Source organism: Triturus cristatus, chromosome 10 (genome assembly GCF_964204655.1).
Source record: "Triturus cristatus chromosome 10, aTriCri1.1, whole genome shotgun sequence".
Taxonomy (NCBI): Eukaryota; Metazoa; Chordata; class Amphibia; order Caudata; family Salamandridae; genus Triturus; species Triturus cristatus.
This window is the reverse complement of record NC_140593.1, coordinates 966,319,022-966,339,774: the sequence shown is the minus strand read 5'-3', so window position 1 is coordinate 966,339,774 and position 20,753 is coordinate 966,319,022. Positions and strand designations below refer to the sequence as shown.

At 43.0% G+C, this 20,753-nt stretch overlaps 1 protein-coding gene across 1 annotated transcript in view; it reads left to right on the top strand.

Annotated features, from left to right (window-relative positions):
* Positions 1 to 20,753, top strand: part of OXSR1 (oxidative stress responsive kinase 1) — a 677,967-nt gene that overhangs the window by 476,598 nt on the left and 180,616 nt on the right. The window contains exon 8 of the mRNA XM_085628862.1: positions 15,624 to 15,757. Coding sequence (XP_085484988.1) covers positions 15,624 to 15,757 — 134 coding nt within the window. The remainder of the gene's footprint in view (positions 1 to 15,623; positions 15,758 to 20,753) is intronic.

The window sequence follows — 20,753 nt, the reverse complement described above, 5'->3', positions numbered from 1 at the left end:
TAGTACCTGAGACAGTCCTCATTACAGTATCAACTCGCACAAATCATTATACCTTCTTCCTCTAATAGCAGGCTATGAAGACCAGACTTATAATAAAGAAGTAGAGTTCACCTAGCGCACGGAATGTGTCTGCTCTTGGAAACGTGCTGCTAAAAGACCGCTTTAGAATCATTCACTGAATTTGTACATGACAATGTTTCTCATCTCTGCAGCTACCAGGGCTGGACTGGCTTATAGGGCAATCAGGCATTGCCCAACGGGCAGGTCTTATAGCTCAGTGTGTAGGACAGGTTTTTTGGCAGTTTGTGGGCCTAGTTTATGGTCTGGCGGGCCAGTTTTTACTGTTGAGTTCCCTGAAATTACCTTAAACTTTGCTTGCAGCTAGCTCCAATCGCTGAAGTCTTTCATACCTTGCAAGACTCTTATGTACCATATATCAACGAGTTCAAACTGCCTCAATTTGCAAACATGGGCCACTTTTTTAGCAATATAATTCACTAATGGGGGCCCCTTTTATTTTGGTATTCGGCCTATTTTCTGTCCCAGTTTGACCCTGGCTGCGACAATAAATAGGGGCTCTAAAATAAATAACAAAACCTTGCATTATATAATTCAAGTGTTAAATCTGTGTAGTCCATGACAGATTTCAGTGCTTACTTAATATAAAATAAGTTGGTTAATTTGAATGTAGTCATTTACAGAGAGACATTAAATATACATTAAACAGAGATTTGTAAGTGTTTTTTTATAATTTCGTTGCATTTAGCACACAATCAGTTTGCCTTGAGTCTTGGCACGTTCATGCAGAAAAATGCAACTATTGACAAAGTGGGAGAAGTAAAAAAGAAAAATGAGATTCCCAAACAGCAACTCCCTGAATCTCACTACCCGAGAGGAGCAAAAATCTGTTAATTTTAAATATGAGAAGCCTGCAGTTAGCTTCCTGTGCCTATAAAAATATACTTTAGTGCATTTAAATGAAAAATAAAAGATAGAAGTTTACTAAAATACTACTGTTTTTCAAATTAAGTAGAAATTATGGGGGTATTAAGCAACAGAGAGCCTTGATAACCCAAGGAAACGTGATGCCGGACCTAGGTTGGGATCTCACTATTTTTAAATCTTTAACCATATATTATGCTTTAAATGTCTAAAAACCCCGGCTTCCCCTCATGCTGGTAACTGACTATTACAAATGAGTAAAGTTTTCTATTTCATGTATGCATTAAGCCCTTCAAGATCATTTATTTCAGGCTTCAAATGCAATAGCTCCTATTCAAGGTGTGTGGAACCAATGAGTGCTTCTCTTTTGCCATTAATACAGATTGTTAGCATTCTAATTATTCATTGCTACTCTGTGCGGAAGCTAGAGTAGAATACTGGTGAATCAGCTATCAGACTGCTGTTGGAAGTGTTCATTTTAGATTTCTGAAGCGCAAACCATGATTTCCACAACAAAATGTAATTCCTCATTTTGCTTCCATTTGTTCCACTTCTACAGCAGCATCATGGTATTCAGGTGTGCCTTGCATTTGTTGTGACTATAGAATGTTATCTATGTAGCTGCTCATTAGAAAACGGTGTTAAAGGTACAGTAGAGCACTGGGGAATCAGCTGACAGACTGCTGCTGTTGGATGTTAGTGCTTCACTCTACATTGTCGGGCTTTTTTTTTCTTCACCTCAATTTGGAATATGTTAGAACATGTGTTCGCATTTTAGCTTTTGTAGCACTAATTATATTTTCCATGAGAACAATCGTAAGAGAAACCGCTTTCGCTCAAAGATGGTTTCAAATAGATACCAAAAGAGAATATGCACATTTCACGGGATGAAATCCCCATATTTTATATTGCAACTAAAATGTCATCATTCTTTCTATATACTTCTTTTTTGATACTTTGAACCAGGGATTTATACAATCTATTTCATTGGGTCAAAAATTCTGGTGCCATATCTCAATAAAAATCTATGTATGCTTCAAGTTACCTTCCACATAATTAGAATCATGATCAACACACAATCCAACAAAAAATTTAGCGCATTTCACCTTCAGATGTTAAGGTTCTTATTTTCAATAACTATATTCGGCAAGGGCGGAGGACAATCACAGGTAGATATTGGGGTGCAATAGGTCCTTGGTTACCACTGACACACTCCGACTAAAGCCTTGCAATAACTACCTGGTGTGCCTTTCCCATTGGCTAAAACAGCTTAAGTAGTAGCTTACAGCTATCACAGAAAGAGAGGATACCTATGTTAGGAACATCATGAGTTGTATGCAGGAGTGTGATAGTTGAAAACTGGCTAGCTTTGAAATTGGCCATTAGTTGAAGAGGGTAAGTGTCCACCTCAATTAATAACCACAGCCCTTCCCAGGGCAAAGCTCCAAAGACACTAAATAGACATGAGCTCAGCTCCCGTGTAGCTATGGCACAGAGCAGATAGGCTCAACTTGGAGGCAATATTTAAAGTAGTTGTGTAGTGCAAAATAGTAATAAAGTCAAAACACAATACACAAAAAATAGCAAACCAATTTACTATAATAATAGAGTATATTTTAATAAATAAAATACCACCAAAATGGCGAAAAATCAAGTTAGGGAAACTAGAGTTATAAATTTCTAAAGTCTAAGGTTCAAAATAGCGCCTAAAAGTGTTAAGCCCTAATCATGGTCTTCTGGTTACACTTGTCTGGCTCCTAGGCGCAATTTACAGTTGATCGTCATGGAGTGCAGGTAAGATACAGAACCAGGTTCGACAGTGTCTGAAATGAAAGTCAAAAGCCCTCAGTGAAGCTAGGTGGCAAGCCGTGGCTAAAGAGGGCTCCAAATAGTCTGGTAGCCACTGGATGAGGTCTCAGTGAAGCTACTGACTTTTGGCAAGACCGCTCCGAGCAGGAGACATTTAAGTTTGTGCCCTGAGAAGGTCCCTCGCCGGCCTGAGTAACCTGAATCCTTGGCCCAGCATCAACACACCTTCGGATCAGCTAGGTCCTCTGGAGGTTGTTGGAGCAAAACGTTTCTAAATACCAGGTTTCTGGAAAAGTCAGAAGGAGTACACTCTAACACCAGCTGAAGGTCCAGGACCTTGGGTGCAGCACTTGGGGATCGAAAATCTTTCAAGCAGAGGCCAATAGCAGTGCCCAGGGAAGGCTCAATTAGAACTGGTCAGCTGGGCAGTTGCAGAAACTGTCTCTTGTAGCTCTTGTCCCTGCTCTGGGAGCAAGCTCACACCATCAAGAGGGCTATTCGGCTGCCAGATGATAGTTGGAGCTCATGCAAAATGGTCTCCAGAGGCTTTAGGGACAATTAAGCTAACCTTCTAAATTACCTTTTTCAAAATATTTATTAATAGTTTGACTTCACCAGTGAATTGGGTTAGTAATAAATATTTCAAAAAGTCCAAAAATGAAATTTGTAGTTGTTTCCTAGTGGGAGATAACATTATTTAATGTAACATTGTATTCCAATGCTTTCCTGTAAAACAACCAACCATGCTACATTGATATAAGCTTTTGGGTTGTTTTCACTGTAAGGACATGCTTAGCAGTACATTTTACATACCCTATATTTAAATATCATGCACCCTGACTTACAGGCAGTTAGGCCACTTAGGGTGACTTATTAATGTTTGAAAGGTGGGTTTACGCTTGTCAAAAGGGGTTATTTTGACTTGTCAGATTTGCAGTTTTAGAACTGCACAGTCAAGCTACAGAGGGTCATCTTTAAACTGTCTGTGTAGTGGAGGTCACAATGAGTGCAGCAGTCTGCCTGTGACATTTAACTTGCAGACCATGAACTAAGGTCTTATAGGTAATTTAAATATGCCAATTATATGTATGCTATTTTTTATCCTATTTGAAGGGGGTGCATAGGCACCTCACCACTGGTTAGCATGGGTAAAGAGCACAGAATTCTACGGCCAAAAAGGTCAAGGCAACAATCCGGGGGTACAGCACGTAAAAGATGGTGATTGTCAACAAAGAAAGACTGACAAAGATAGGGAAAGATAAGTGGGTAGAACTATTACTGTTGAAAGAATAGCCACTTTAAATTTTGTTTCACTATACATATGGAAAGGTATGTCACACCTGTTGCCGACAACAAATGTAGCCTTGAATGGAGCAAGAAAGCTCTGTTCAATTAAGGAAAATGCTTTAAACACATCGTTGTTCTGAACTTTAAAGCTGGTTATGCTTGTGCTCACTCTTGTCACCCGTGCATGCATTTGCTATTCTCAATAGTGTTTTCTGCTGGCAACTGCTTGCGGTCCTCTGTTTTGCAATCATGCATGCCCGTTTCTGTTATGGTTCCTTGAGATGGGTAAGTGCAGCGGCGTGTCATTGCAGCACAATAGAACGGACCAACTTGACCAATTCGTGGGTCACAGCTGCCTGGAAGAGGATGAAGGGATTGGTGCATCTTGTGGTTCTATGCGCTAAGCTAGTGGTCCTTAACCTTTTCACTTCTGAGGACCCCACATAATTATTACTGGAACCGGGGGACCCCCACTAAATTATAAATGGAATTGAGAGACCCCCCCCACTGAGTCATTACTGGAAGCCAGGGACCCCACCTTTGACATTTTTGATGATTTGAACCACAGAACAATTCACAAAAAATACAGAAACATGCATTCATCAGACATATACACAAATGATTTAATAGATTTTATGTAATTCACAAACAGTATACAATAGTCACCATCTTAATTTTAATCGGTAGTTTGGGGCTTTTCTAAATTCATTTGAGGCCATTCATTGCCTATACTATATTGTGTTTGTTGCACTTGCACTGCTCCCAAGAATTAATCTGATGGTACTAATTTAAATTTTAGTTTCTAATTTCAAATTCCTTCTCATTTACAGAACATTTTGAATGGTTCAGTTGTACATTTTGCTTCTTTATTTATATACACTTTATTATTCTGTTATCTAATTTTCTAAGCAGTCACTAAGTAGGATTTTGGACCTGGTTATGAACCACTGCTCTTAGCGTTTCCTTGAAAGGAGGTGACATGTTTGGTGAGAAAGAGGGTTTTGCAGCAGCACTCAGTTGGGAATGCAGATATCTTTTGCTACTTTTCCTTACTTTGCACTACATTGTGTTTCACTCTGCCTTAACACTGTGTACCTTTTATGGTGCCCTACTACCCATCTCTTGTGCTTGTGTTATGACGTCAAGGATTTTCAGGTCTCTTCTGCCCTCCTGTGCCCTTCAGTGTTAAATCTGTAATTTGCTTCTGGCTGCATACAGTAGTGCCTGATGCCAGACTAGATTTGTCTCAAGTGATTCATGTGAATTCGCCATTTTTGCAGTACGGACCTGAAAATTGGTGTTGGCGTTGCTCACAACTGTAGCAGCATGCTTAAAGTTTACAGTGTGTGATCTATGGGGGTACTTTTGCTAAACCGGATATGCTGTTGGGCACAATTGCAGCTTTGATCAGGACTGTGGTTGACAATGTGGCACTAAGGCTGATGAAGTCTGCGAATACAGCCCCAGTTGTAAACAAAGAAATCAAATGTTTACGCAAGAGGAGAATCCGCCTCCACCTAGCTCATGCTGAGTCTCATTTCATATTTCCACTGACAATTAGTCACTTCTCAAGTCCATTTTGATCAAAGACTTTTGCGGGAGGCGAGTCACAATATTCTGTTGAATAAATGCATGAGCGTATGTTATACCTAGAAGGTGGTGTAGGAGAGGATTTGTACTCTACTGCCTTAAACTTCTGTCCTGTCACCTAATAAGAGAAAGGCAGGCTCCAAGTCTTAGAGTACATTGCTTCTCTCTCATCTGGAAAGGTTACAACTGTAGGGCACGCAGCCCCACTGAAGTGACATTTGCCATTTAAATTCAGTTGACAATTAATTCCAGTGCTATTCGCCTACGTAAGGAAAGGGAGAAGCCAGGGACTCCCTTATGGATTCATGTTATCTCCTTGGAGCCATCAAGTTGACTCCTACATACAGTATGAATTAGAAGACAAATTGGAAGGAGGTAGGCGGTCGTCATTCTGTGATAATGATAATCCTCTGCATGGATACATAATTATGCTATCCAGTTCGCCTCATCCTTGAATATAATAACTTATGGGCCATTTTGCTTGAAGCATTAAATCTCATTCAGAGTTTCTTAGCCCTTTCCATGCCCGAAGTGATCATTTAAGTTCCCACTCTATCCTCCTGGATGTTAGTCCAAATTCAGCATAACACAAAGACCATAAAGTGAATGGCCTTTTTCATGTGAATGGAAACAATCCAATTCTAAATACTCGATGTGCACTAGAAAAGTGCTGTTATATTTCATATCGGTACCCTAATATAAGTTTAGAGCACATCGTACTCTTTCCCTACATCATCTCCCCTTCATTTCATATGAACGAGCCTTATAAGGACATAACTCCAAATAAGGACAGAATGCCTTCTAGGGACTGAACGCCTTATAAGGACTGACGCCTTTTAAGGACTAAACCCTTCACCTAGTTCTATGACGAGGGTGGGTTCTGCCCGATCAATATTGCTAAGGCGTCATCCTTAGCACATATAAATAATTTGAGTACACTCTCCAGGGGGGCATACTTCACCTCTCCTATCTACGCACAATGGTTTAATACCAGTCATCCTCATACTGAACAATGGGTAACATACGCACATAGACTGTATAAATACAGCACCTCTTGCTATGAGTAGTCAGGAGGGAACCGAGACTTCAAGGCCGACACACTGACCAGAGACGCTGCGACTCTGGTATCCCATCGCTCCAGCTGACAGTGGTCTAACTGTCCCTGACAGGGTGTCCAACTCAAGTCCAGGATGAAGTCCCACACTCTCACTTCTTGGGTATGGAGGTTCGACTAAATCCTAGCGGGATTCTTGGCTCTTAGATATTAGGCTATTAGGATATCAGACTATTAGGCTTAGTAGCTCTTTCGCTCCTACTCGCATGCTAGGTACATTCCGGTACATCTAGACAGGCATCTTAGGAGTACGCACTTTATTGTATAAGTGCATTTTATATTCATGTATGTGTTCATGACTATTGCAAAATGGTAGAACAATACTATTCCTTTTTATTCACTGTGCTGATGGTTCTATATCTCTGCTACTGTTACAGTTGTAGCAGCACATTTGTTTTACTTGAGAAGAACGGCTGATACAAACAACCTACCTTGACGAGGAGAGAGGCGGCTGGGCTCTGTGGTGAGGCTCCGGGGGAACGAGGCTCCTGAGGGTCGCGAGGGTCCTGTCCTGCAGCGCCTGGTGCGGACGCGATCAGCGGTCCCTAGCGGACTACACTACCCAGAAGTCTGAGCAGGGCACTTCCGCCCGATAGCGCGCCCGGAGGCGCAGAAATACCGCGAGGCTCCCTTGCAGAGCGGGGGCTGATACAAACAACCTACCTTGACGAGGAGAGAGGCGGCTGGGCTCTGTGGTGAGGCTCCGGGGGAACGAGGCTCCTGAGGGTCGCGAGGGTCCTGTCCTGCAGCGCCTGGTGCGGACGCGATCAGCGGTCCCTAGCGGACTACACTACCCAGAAGTCTGAGCAGGGCACTTCCGCCCGATAGCCCGCCCGGAGGCGCAGAAATACCGCGAGGCTCCCTTGCAGAGCGGGGGCTGATACAAACAACCTACCTTGACGAGGAGAGAGGCGGCTGGGCTCTGTGGTGAGGCTCCGGGGGAACGAGGCTCCTGAGGGTCGCGAGGGTCCTGTCCTGCAGCGCCTGGTGCGGACGCGATCAGCGGTCCCTAGCGGACTACACTACCCAGAAGTCTGAGCAGGGCACTTCCGCCCGATACCCCGCCCGGAGGCCCAGAAATACCGCGAGGCTCCCCCCGCATCGTGGGACGCGCGCGGGCGGTGCCGGGCTGAGTCCGGGCAGAGGGCGGGCCGTCTGTGGCCGTCAGGGGTAGACAGAGGCAGGGCTGGGCCACCCCCCTTAACTTCGCTGGCCCGGGGGCATCTGGCTGAGAAACAACTACTGGCTACCCGCATCGACATCCATTATGGGGAAGAAGACTTCAGCAGCACCCAGAAGACCGGGTAAGCCCAAACAACATGCAGCACCTACTACTCCATTGCCAAGCCTAACGGCCATAGATAAAATGTTGCAGAAAACAATAGGGGTCGTTGCCACGGCTATTCAGAATACTGAAAGACGCCTCTCGCTCCCACCAAGCCTGCCCTTGTTTATGCACCATGATAACTCCTTTGAAAAATCCCTTGATTCTTTACTTGCTACATCCTATGCGGGGCTTCCGGGCACAGCCACCAAAGAGAACCACACAAATGGAAATATAGTATCTTACGACCACCTGCCCACGGACACTAGGCTATCGTCAACTCCCACTATGTTAGAGCCAAGCCCAAAAAGGGACCTGGATTTTCTGTCATCTCCAGTTGACAATTTGATTCACACAGAAGGGATTGACTTACGCCATGACTCTGATGCTTTGGACTCAGGTGGGGATAAAAGCACTAGCGGACTAATGCAAACAAGGGGCCAGAAAGCAAGGAGGCAAAAAGCTAAGAATAAACGTAAAAATATTGAGCCTGTACAAAATAAACAGAAGGGTGGGAATAGCCAACCACGGAGGTCTGTTGCCCCCGTAGTACTAGATAAGGCTAAAGAGGTCGGCCTACCTAGCAGGATGGATTCCTCTATCATAGAAATCAACACAGTGTCAGGGGCTCAGGGATTTTGGGGGAGACTGGAGACACTGATATCTACTCTCTTGGGTCCTCTGAATTTACATGTATCAAATATAGAAAAAAGGATGAGAGTGCTGATTGATCATGTTTCTAAACTAAGTACAGGGCGCCATCAAGAAATCTTGCCCTCTTTAGGGGCAACTACCACCACTGATGATGTCCAAATAAATCAGCCCAAAATGTTTAATAAAACTAATAATAGTGTCCCCTTGTTGCCCCCAATACCAGGCACAAGTAAAAGCCTACCATCTGTGGAGCATCGTGCCAAACGGGCACCCAAACCAACACTCCCCAAGGTTGCCACCCCCATAGTGACGGCTCAAACTGTCTCTAAAAGTAATACGGCACATTTTGGTCAAACCAATACTGATGTCCTACTTGATTCATCCCCTCCCTCACCTAAGCCGGACCAATCTATTTTAACAACTGCTAAGCAAATTCCGGCCCGTATCAGTTTACCCCCAGAGTGCGGACCTTACGTCCTGGTTTTAGCTAATGTCCCTAAGCTAAGGAAAAATCAAGAGGAAAATTTTGCTAGCCTAAAAAATAGAACTCTCCACTGGCTATCTAGACACTGTCAATTTCCGATGGATGGCGCTGGAGAGATTATTCATACCCAAAGAGTGGGGTGGCTGGGCCCCTTAAGGAAAAAGTTTGAAGGGGACTGTATAATTATAAACTTTAAGTCCCCTCTATGGGCTCAATGCACGTTAGCAAAAGCCCCACAGCCCTCCCATTGGGAATATAACACTACACTTCTCCCTCTTGGGTATTTTTATAGGCACTTAATAGATCCTAATCCTAGTCTTGGGACTCATTTTTTGGGACACCGCCAGGACATTAACACTGATTTTAGAATTAACAATCGACGTTACCACCAGGGCCAACATCCTGATATTAGAAATGGCCTTCCATTGGGTAACGCGACTGCACTACCTGCACACCAAATGTCATATCCCCCTTTCTTAGTTGCACCCCAGCACATTCCCAGGGAGAGGCCCTATGCAGTGACCAATCAAAACATTTACCCGGATGAGCATGAGGGGAGGTACCTGTATAATGTTCCAACATATAATCGATTCGAACATGCCTTTTCAAACTTAGAGGAACTGGACTGACTGGGGGATAGTGATAGGAATATTGAATGTGTAGAGGCAGCCGATGTAACTGAGGAACTCCTAGATTCAGCAAAAACTGTTATACCTCAACCCATGGCCATACAGCCTGCCACGGTTGAATTCCCAGTTGCATGTGAGGGCTTAACAACAATCCTGCAAATTAACCCCAGGCAGATTACCAGGGACAAGCATTTAAGTAGCCCAAGTGGCTGTGACTTGTCAATCCTTAGCTGGAACGTTGCAGGCATAGAATCTAGACTGTCCGACCCTCAGTGGGTCCAGCTATTGGATGGCAAAGATATCATCATGTTCCAAGAGACCTGGGCCGTAGGGAACGTGAACCTAGAGGGTTATCATTGTTTTAGTGTGTTTGCCTCTAAGCCTGCCTTTGGTCGTGCAATGGGAGGACTTTTTATTGGGATCAGGATATTGGCGGGTGGTACTTTTAAGGATTTATCATTTGGGAACCCAAATATTCAGGTTCTTGAATACAAGCGAAAGACCAAGATTTATTTAATTAATTTTTACAATAATGATTTTAATTCAATACCAAATAGGAACTATATAGCACTTTCTAATTTACTGGTACACCTTGAAACAGACATGAATATAGGTATAGACGAGAAGTCAGGGATTCTCATTGGGGTTGACTTCAATGCGAAGATTCCAGGAAAGCATCGATTAGAGGATAAAAGCTGCCCAGACTCAGCAGATTGTAGAGGTATCGAGCTTGTTAAGATATTGAATGAACACATCCTTAGTAATGTAATGGAAGCAAGCCAATCACCAAGGATGATTTGTGCCCCCACGCATAGAGGGAGAGATTCACATTCGACGATTGATTTTATTTTCACATACCCCTACCTAACAGATCGTGTTACCGACTCAAATGTGGTTGAGACATTACATGGAGACCATAACCCCCTTATAGTCACTTTGTACTTGGGCCCTATCCCCGTACATGCTAAATTTAATGGCGCAAGAGATATTACGCCATCAGGTGATGGTCTCCGTCTAAAATGAAGGGGAATTGACTGTGAAGCCCTACTTGATCGTGTAATAAATGATCACCTAGTATTAATAAATTCTTGCTCATCACCCGACGGGGATTGCCACAGAATAGTCACCGATTTTGGTAAACTATGCGTGGCACTCAAAAATTATTTGTTAGTCCCATTACCCACAAAGGCGAAAGAGCCAAGATGGTTCGACTCTGCCTGTTCTATGGCAAATAGGGAACTACGCAGGGTACTAACCATTAAGCCAAGGAATATAGTGGAGGTACAATCAGCTAGGAAATTTTATAAACAAAAAATAGCTGAAAGAAAGGCGGCACTCCTGATGGAACACTGGGAGTCCCTGGTCGTCAGCGCCAATATGAAGAGCAGTGGGCCATTTTGGACCGCAGTTAGGAAAATGTGCGACATGGGTAAACATTTATCCCCAATTGGCTGCAATATAACCAGTAGCACTTGGGAAGCCCACTTTTCCAATATATACGCTGCTCCCTTTGAAGAAATAATGACCCCAGATCTGGGACAGTTGCGAGACCTGCGGATTGATTATTCCGAGGTGGTGACAGCCGTCAGAGAGAGCCTTAGCAACCAGGCCCCTGGACCGGACGGTCTTCCCATAGACATCATAAAGCACAGTCCAGACCTATGGGCACCAATTTTATAATGTTTTTAACAGTTTGTCAAGAGTGCCCATCCCTAAGACGTGGTCTTCTAGCATTATTGTCCCAATTTATAAAAAGGGCGATAGGTCAGATCCAGCTAACTACCGCCCAATCTCGCTTTTGGACAACACTTTAAAAATACTTGGGCGAGTTATTTACAACAGGGTGGTAGTGGGCGGAAGATTCTGACCTACTGGATCCATGTCAGATGGGATTCAGGAGTGGGGTGGGCACGGTCGAGCAATGTTTGAATTTAAAATTAATAATTGATAAGTATACCGTCGCTCGATCGTCCCCTATATACCTCGCCTTCATGGATCTTTCATCTGCGTTTGACCTGGTAAACAGATCAAAACTGTGGTCCATGCTTCTCAATTATGGACTGGACGAGCCTTTAGTGCACTTCTTGGCGTATCTCCATACTGACCTCAGGGCCCAAGTTAGAATTGGGTCGGGGGGCGAAGTTTCCGGAGCCATAAAAATTGGCAGGGGGGTTAGACAGGGGTGCGTTTTAGCACCCCTGTTGTTTATTATTTACATCAATGGCATAGCAAAGGTTTTGTAACAAGTAACTAGAGATGTCCCAATTGTCCAGGGGCATCTTTTGCGAGTTCTACTATACGCAGATGATGCGGTCCTTATGGCCCGCACCCCTAACGCCCTCCGTTTGCTTGTGGAAAATGTTGTACATCATATGGAGGGACTAGACCTGCGTGTGAATTTTAAAAAATCTTTTGTTATGTCATGCGGACCTGGTAAACGGAAACTTAACACCATCCATATCGGGTCTGATAAACTTGATTCTGTAAATTCTTTTATATACCTTGGGGTGGCTTTCGCTGCGAACAACTCGTGGAGTGGGCATTTCGCCCACGCCACGAGTAAGTTCTCGAAGGCCATCAACTCAATATTGAGTCTCCCACGCCCTAAAAAATTAGGTGCAACCAGTGCTATTTTAATTTTTTTTAGATTGCAGTGTATTCCTGTTGCCACTTACGGGGCTGAAGTTTGGGCCCCTGCTAAAAACCCCGGCATCCAACGAGAAGAGACACGTTTCTGTAGGAAAGTATTGGGTGCCCCAATTTCGTCCCCTGAATTTGTCACAAAGAGTTGAACCTCCCTTATATCAGCGACTTTATTAGAAGTAGACCAGCCCTATTCTGGTCGAGAATCTGGAGGAACAACGCAGCCTCCTTAACACAAGATATAATTAAAGATTGTCTTAAATTTGACCACGGTCTCTCAATCCCATGGCTTGCTGGAGTCTTAAAATTACTAAGTGCCGTGAACAAAGGAGATCTTTTTTCAGATCCCTCGAGAATCGGATGTCAAGACAAGTTAGAGGTCAAACAAGCACTATATGCACTCTTTGAAACCGAAAGGATGGAAAGGGAAATATCCAAATCAACTGTTGTCAGATACATGGAGAATGACCTGCCCAGGCACCCCCTCCCACTTTATCTTACTCTTCCTATGTCCAGCTGGGAGAGGTCTCTGTTATTTCGATTAAGGGCAGGCTCCATAAAATTTCTGTTGCGCTTCCCCTTGGGTTATAATTACACCAAAGAACGTAACCCCTGCCCCTGTGATGGTACCAGTAAACAGAATGATCTGCATTTTTTATTTTTCTGTAAATTTTATTTAAAATACATCAACTGGTTTTTAACACCCTATTTTAGAAAACAAAGACCCCTCTCCCTGGAGGAGTCCCGCTTGATGTTACTCTCCCTGGATACAGAGGAACTGACTTTCCGTACTAGTACCTTTTTAAGATTAATAATCCGTGTACGTAATATGATGGAAAACTCCTGAAAGATCGCTGTATTAGTTCCCTTTTTTAATTTTTAAAGCTATTGTATTTTGTACATTGTAATAATGAACTGTTTTTATGTCTGTACTTTTATGAATTCAAGTAATTCGAATAAAGGTCTTTTGATTGATTGAAGAACGGTACAATAAATTCTTATTGCAAACACGCCCGACTGTTTCATCTGTGCATCTCTCTGAGAGCAAAACAATCAAGCACAAGTGACTGGGTGAAAAGTAGTATATTGTTTCCACGAGTCTGAGGTTATTGTGTTCTGAGGTTGCTAAAACTAATCTCTGATAACAGAAGATACTAGTAGCACCACGAGCTAGCTAATGCGAAAACAGGCTAACCTATTCGGCGGGGGTGTACAGAGTCAGTCTGCCATCAAACCCACAGTTTGTTGTTCGCAAATGCGTAGGTCCTGCATGAAGGGTACTGTTGGAACTACACTACAGTACACCAACCTCCCTATGGTTCAGCCCTTTTGGTGAATACGAATTCCATCTCTTTATGTTCAAATGTAAATAAGTCTGCTGCTGCTCATCTTTAAAAAAATTTTTTACAAAGTTTAACTGTTACGCGGAAGGGAAAGAACAATATTGAGCTTGTCTATTTCGAAAGTGATTGAAACGCTTTCCGTAGGTTTTTTTATGTTTAATCATTGTAAATAGCTCTTTAAAACAAAAATGATTGCCGTTGGGTGGTCCTTGCTTCTTGATGCTATGGTTCTTTTCCTTATTCTCCAGCGTTGGATCTTTCATATATATTCTATATGCTTGAATCATTCCTGTCATTAGGTTGACAGTCCCCTTGAACTTTAAATAACAGTGAACGATCTTTACATGCCATAGACCTCAACCACAGTGTATGTTTACTAGTGCATCAACCTAATATGAAACAACTTGAACTGCAGCCAATGAGGTGGAAGTGCTGGGCTCACTACTCCCCCCTCGAGTCCACCGGAGTTGAGATTTCTGAAAGACTCAAAGCTTGGCTCCAGCAATCCTCTAACCTCAAAGTCTCAGGTTGCACGGGTGTTTACAGAGAAGATTATTAGTTTTACCAACAGAGAAGAGTTGATTATGTCGTGGTATTATGATTTACTTCTGCAAACTTTTAAACAAATGTAAAATAATATATAGTTTGAGAGGCTGTAATAGCAATAATGACTGTACCTGGCCCATCAAGAGTTTTGTTAAATTCTTGCATTAGAGCATAAAGAGTTTAAGTATAATAAAAAGCATAACACAAAAAGAGAAAAAGGGTTAAAATGTGTAATATTTTAAAAGGCCACGACATGGCTTTGTTTTGGCGTTTGTTGGCTGACTGCATGTCTCCAAAGAACTATTTAAACCCAGGGACGAGATTTGGGAATGTAGCTAGGAATCTCACTTCAGCACTGTTTACAATAGTCGGGAGCATTTTAAACCTCAGATTGTAAAGGATTGATACAAGTCGCGTGACTTCATTACAAAATCTTTTTGGAATGTTGTAGAGTATTATGCCTTTGAAGTCAATTGAGGAGAGTGGTTGAATGGTCTAAAATCGCTTTCCAACGTTTTCCAGAATTATGGAAATTAATTATGTAGGTAGCTTTCAAAGCAATACACACGTCATATATTGCAAGCCTGGTTTGGCTCAGTATTGGATCCGGTTATAAAAATTAAGATGGAATTCCCCAACTGTACCACTGTTGATTCACCATGTTGTGCCTATCCCGTAATGAAGACCAGGCCTATATCCGTCACCAACTTTCTGTACTTGCGCCATTCATTTGCCATATGCGCGCTACCACACTTTGTTGCCAAGCTGGGGTTGCAGAGATAATTTGTTATTTAGATATCTAGCTCTTGTTATTAAAATTAACTGACAGTTGTAGAGTCTATCTCAAAACTGCTGTTCGTGCAGCCATGTTTGAGGAAGAAAGATTAATTTATTTCTGTGTTAACCAAACCACTAACCTACTTGAAAATAAGAAAAGTTACCTGAATTACCTGCCACCACCCCCATCACTCTTCACCCTTAACACCTTCTCCTCACCTCGCTCATAGTCTTCCTTACCCTCCCTGTCCTCCTTACCCCCACCACGATTTTTAGATAATAGATTTTTTGGGGGGCATATTTTTAAAACCTAAGAATTATTTATTAAATTGAAATGACATTTGACAGACTAATGTATCATTAAGCAAAAGATAGTTCAATGGCATTTCATGTTCTGTTTCACAGTTGGCACACCATAACATTTTGGCTGTCATCATCTAGAATCTGATTTCAAACAGATTTTGTATTTGTTTTTTTTAAGGTTTTAATGTTAACGCTACAAAATGATCCTCCGTCACTGGATACTGGTGTGCAAGATAAGGAAATGTTAAAAAAGTATGGAAAATCGATTCGAAAGATGATTTCTTCATGCCTTCAAAAAGACCCAGAGAAAAGGTGAGAACTGTTTGCAAAAGATAGCTAAAACCCAAACCTTATGTGGTGTCCTAAATGATTATGGATCCAGCACTTGGGAATGATGTCCTTAATTTATATTTCGATGTAATTTGCTGATAAGCCAAGTGCTAACTGCTCTTCTCACATAACTGTTAAATTTGTCTGGTACCCTGTTACCTACTGTACATAAACACTGTATAAACGATTCTCATAGTCCTTTAATGCTGCAATTTTTAAATGCTCCTTCCTACGATGTTGGTGGGATAAAAGTCCTTCTGCTGCGTTCTTCGAATCACTAAAATTTCATTGTTAGCAGGTGTGACCTCATGCAATCACTGGCCCCTTAATAACATCACTCTACTTATCCCTTGTTCTACCCTGAGCTCCTCAATAGTTCAGAATCACAACTACGGGTCTAGGGAAAAGGGCTAAGAATGTAAACTATAGTAAGTAAACGGAGTTCTCAGATTTGTTTGCTTCTTGCCACCACCTTCACGACTGAGGACCAGGAGTAGCAATAGGAGTGACAAGGGTACCTAAGAACAAGCCACAGGAAGCAACTTCTTACCCCTATGGTAAATGCTTATGAAGTCCAAGTCTTCCTTTTAAATTAGACTTTCTGGTAACGAGTTTTGTTGGTGCAGATAAGATAAATAAAAGACTATAGGGTACCAACAGGGTCTATTTGTTTCTGGATATATAGTTAAAAGGTATATGTAGTGGAACGTGTACCAAAACAAATAAGATGGCAATAAGTCACTCAGAGGTGTGTTCATTCCATTGTTCACCCATTATGTCACTGTGGACAGAGACTAGCCATATGCAAGTCAGTTTTATTCCAAATCCAGTGGTAACATTCGAAAAACATATCTTCGATATAACAGCCTCTATCCCAGTAAGGCTGTAGTACTGGTCTTTTCGCAGTCAGAGTTCAGGTGCTTCTTGCAGGCCTCCATCATGCCATTCACAATGATGCCATCATTAATGGTCTATTAGTGAGTGTTCTACAAGATTAGCACTGTCTGTCACAGCACCAAAAATGGTTGCATCTCATTGCAGGCGCAGTGCAAACACTTGAGGTCAGTTCTAATACATACATCTGTCCCATACTGGAAGTCTAGAGCAGGGTTTTTCCAAAGTCTGTCCTGGAGGGCCAGAGCCATGCCACATTTTTAAGATGACTCCATTTATCTACATGTGGTAATGCTAAAAATTCTGGCATAGATAAGTCCCTCCAGGACCGACTTTAGAGAACACTGGTCTAGAGTATAGGATAGTCCTCAACCGGGAGTAGTCCCAATTTCCATCCTCAGCCTGTACTCCAGTTTTGGCTAACTACCAGAGCATCTCTCACAGAATTTTGAAAACCACCAGCACAGGAGACAGCAACACATAAATATTCCATAACACTCATTTTCTTGAGTGGATGTGTCACAGTTGTTACAACTTCACCTGTGTGGTATGTCCCAGTTTAGAATCCAGAGGCCCGCTGGGGGTTTTCCATCAGGTTTTGTCTGAAAATCTAGTTATTAAACTTACATCTTTAACATGCTAACACGTTTCAGCTATTGCTCTTCAAACATTTGTTTTTAGCTCTTGGCTCTAGACCGTGCATGTGCTGTCTTGAAAAAGGATATGTTGTATCTACCTTGTGGGCTTCAGCCCACTCTGAGGCTCCTGATTTGCTGGCTCCATCATCGCTCTCCCCATTTATCCATGCAATGCATGCCACATGCCTCTTTCTGTGTTTAGCCTTACCTGAGCGCATGGACCAATTACTCCTTAACACATACATTGGCCATTTTTGGGGACTACTCATTTGTTTAAGAGCACTTTTCACAGGTGCTCCTACTTTTCCTCTCACTGTTCTCAATGGCAGCTGCTTTTTTGCCTAACAATATACCAACCTACAACTTATTTAGACTTCACGTTAGAGTTTGTGCAAAAAATGTGTACGGTCCGCTTATGTTCAGGGTATCTTCTCCGCGTTGCTAACACTCCCAGTCATCCGTGTTTGTTTACAGAGTAGGAGCCTTTCATCGGCCATCGTTTATCTTCATGCGGGAAACATGACAGTTGAATAGCATTACTGGAGTCTTGCATTTTGGTTTTTAAATTGACCAACAGACTCCATGGTCATAGGTTTAAAGCATATGCGTTTTAGCCTTTGCATGCATTTTTAATCATACAATAAAAATTAAAAAGAAATCACAATGCTCATTTATTCTGTATTAAAATAACTCCTAATTAGTTTTGTTCTCACATTTAGACCTGTCTTGCAGCAAGTTCTGCATATTAAACCTGGCTCATACACTGGCACAAGCAAAACAAATGATAATGTAAATGAATAAATGAGCAATAAACACTCAGTGTACAGCTTCCAATTAATGCCACTTTTCTTATGCAATCAAGAGCTGCCCTACGTCTGCACTCCAGGAAGTTGTTTACAGCAGATGTTTGTATTGAATGTGTCTTGTGACTTCAGTGCGTTTCTGATGCTTCACTTTTACTCTGTGGTGCTAATGACCAGATGCTGCCCAGAAACTAGCCAATAGCTGCAAAAGAGAAGACTAGGGATACTGAATCGCTGCAAGAGCATGGATATTGAAAACTGGGTCAAGATGAGCGGCTCACCCTGCACACCAAAAAGAAATGGGCCCCTCTCACTTCACCAGGGATCTCCGCCCCATTATCATTAAAGGTGGGTGCAGCCTGCATTCCTCTACTTCAATGCCCACGCAATGACCTCAACCTGCCAACTTCAGAAACTTTAGATGACCGTGGTAAGAGAAACTTAATTTTCAGAAGCCACTGTGGAGACTTGAATATGATTGGAAGAAATTAGCAGATTCTCTTAAAATGAAAGCCGCTCTTGTCGATACGTAGGGTACTTGAGAATTTGGTTTAGCGCTGCCATTTCGCAATTTTATTCTGACAGATCAAATCTCAGTACTGGGTATTCCTACCCTCTTCAACATAATCATGACACCCCTGGCCGACATAGTCAAGAGCCATGGACTCAACATTATCTCCTGCTCTGACGACACCCAACTCAGCCTCTGCCTCACCAACGACCACCAAGGGCAAGTTCCAAACATGCATGAGATACATGGCCGTCTGGATGAACAACCATTGCCTCAAGCTCAACACAAACAGAAGCACTTATCTTCGGGAAAGGCAAGGACACCCTCTAGAACAACAAATAGTGGCCACCATAGGTGGGCCCAACCCTCAAAACCCACCGAACATGCCCGCAACCTTGGCATCCTCCTCGACAGCCAGCTATCCTTGAAGAAGCAAGTCTGCGCCGTCTCCTCAGTTTGCTTCCTCACCCTTCGAATGCTCTGGAAAGTATTCCGATGGCTCGCACCCAGTACCAGACGAACAGTCACACAAGCACTCATCACCAGCAGATTAGACTGACAACTCCCTCTACTTTGAAATTACTGCTCAACTCATGACCAAAATCCAGACCATTCAAAACAGAGTAGCCAGATAAATCCTTGACCTCCCTAGACGGACACACATCACCCCTCACCTCAGGAAACTCCACTGGCTACCTGTCACAAAGAGATGCCAGTTCAAGGTGCTCACCCATGTTTACAAGGCACTACACAACGACGAACCTGTGCACCTCAACAATCGTATGAATTTCCACCAACCTACCAGGAAACTCTGCTCCGTATCCCTCTCCCTAGCAGCCACCCAACACATCCGCCAGATGAACAGTAGAGGCCGCTCCTTCTGCCACCTGGCGGCTAAGGCCTGGAACAACCCCCGCTGCACCTCCGAGCCTCGCCATCATTCCAGTAGTTAAGGAAGGACCTCAAGACCTGAATATTCAGCCAATAGGACTACAGGCAGCATGAGCATGGTCCCCCAGTGCCTAAAGACCATCACAGGTTATGCAGCTGCGCTTTACATATCCTGATTGATTTATGGAATTTCTCCTCATACTCTTATCTGTCGTAACCAGAGAGCTCGGTAATTCCAGCTGCTTTGTGTGTGCCCTGATTTTTAGGTCTCGCCTACGCAGTACGCATGCACTGCATAGGAGGACCTTCAGCCGTCGCTCTGCTCTTTTTGGAAGCACATACTCGTGCTTGTGGCGGCATCCACCTTGCGGGATGGAGCAGTGGCGCACATGCTAATTGGCTGTTGCTCGCTCCCGCAAGGCGGATGGTGCCATAAGCATGAGTGTGCTTGAAAACAGCTGCTGTTACTCCCCTCTCTCTCACAACCCTCCCGCCCATTATTTTCGTTGATGCTTTGTTTTAAACTTTCCGCGTGAGGCGAGCGCGCTTGTTTTTCTTGCTCACTTTCATGAGCGAGCAAGGACAGTTTCAGCAAGGACTCTTTAGAACACGGCTGCTGCACTGTCTCAGGCTACTTCAGATTTGCCTTTTTGAACCGTCTAACAGGTCAGAGAGATAGCGACTAGTCTCCTTCTCAGACAGCACCAAGAGGTCTTGGAAATGTCAGACTCTGTTATATTATGTTATGTTTTGTAAAGATATTACCATTTGTACAGCACCTGTAACCAAAAGAACAGTCCTGAAGCGCTTTCTTAATTTGACCGCCATTTTTATACAGTTCTTGGATTTCCATCCATCGGTTTGCACAATTGTCTGTGTTGCGCTTCCCATATGTTGTGTACCATACAATATTTTGTCTATTTTCTACCAGTACTCTAACTCATTGTCGACGCACAGCAGCTCATGAGGCCCGACCTAAAGCACTTTGAATCTGGCCTCCTCGGGGAACTGTAATCCATCTGTAACAAAATTGGTGCTCATGTAAAGCGCTCTGATACTGGTCTAGTTCGCGCTATATAAAAATCTTTAAAAAACAAACCCGTGAATAAACAGTGCTTCCTGCAGCTGCACATTTGGGAAACATCTCTGCTGTCTGAATTCGCCTCCCTTTTTAATCTTTTTTTCTTTTCTTGTCCGATTCATTTATTAGCCAAGAATTCTAGCAGTAAGAAGGGCGTGCT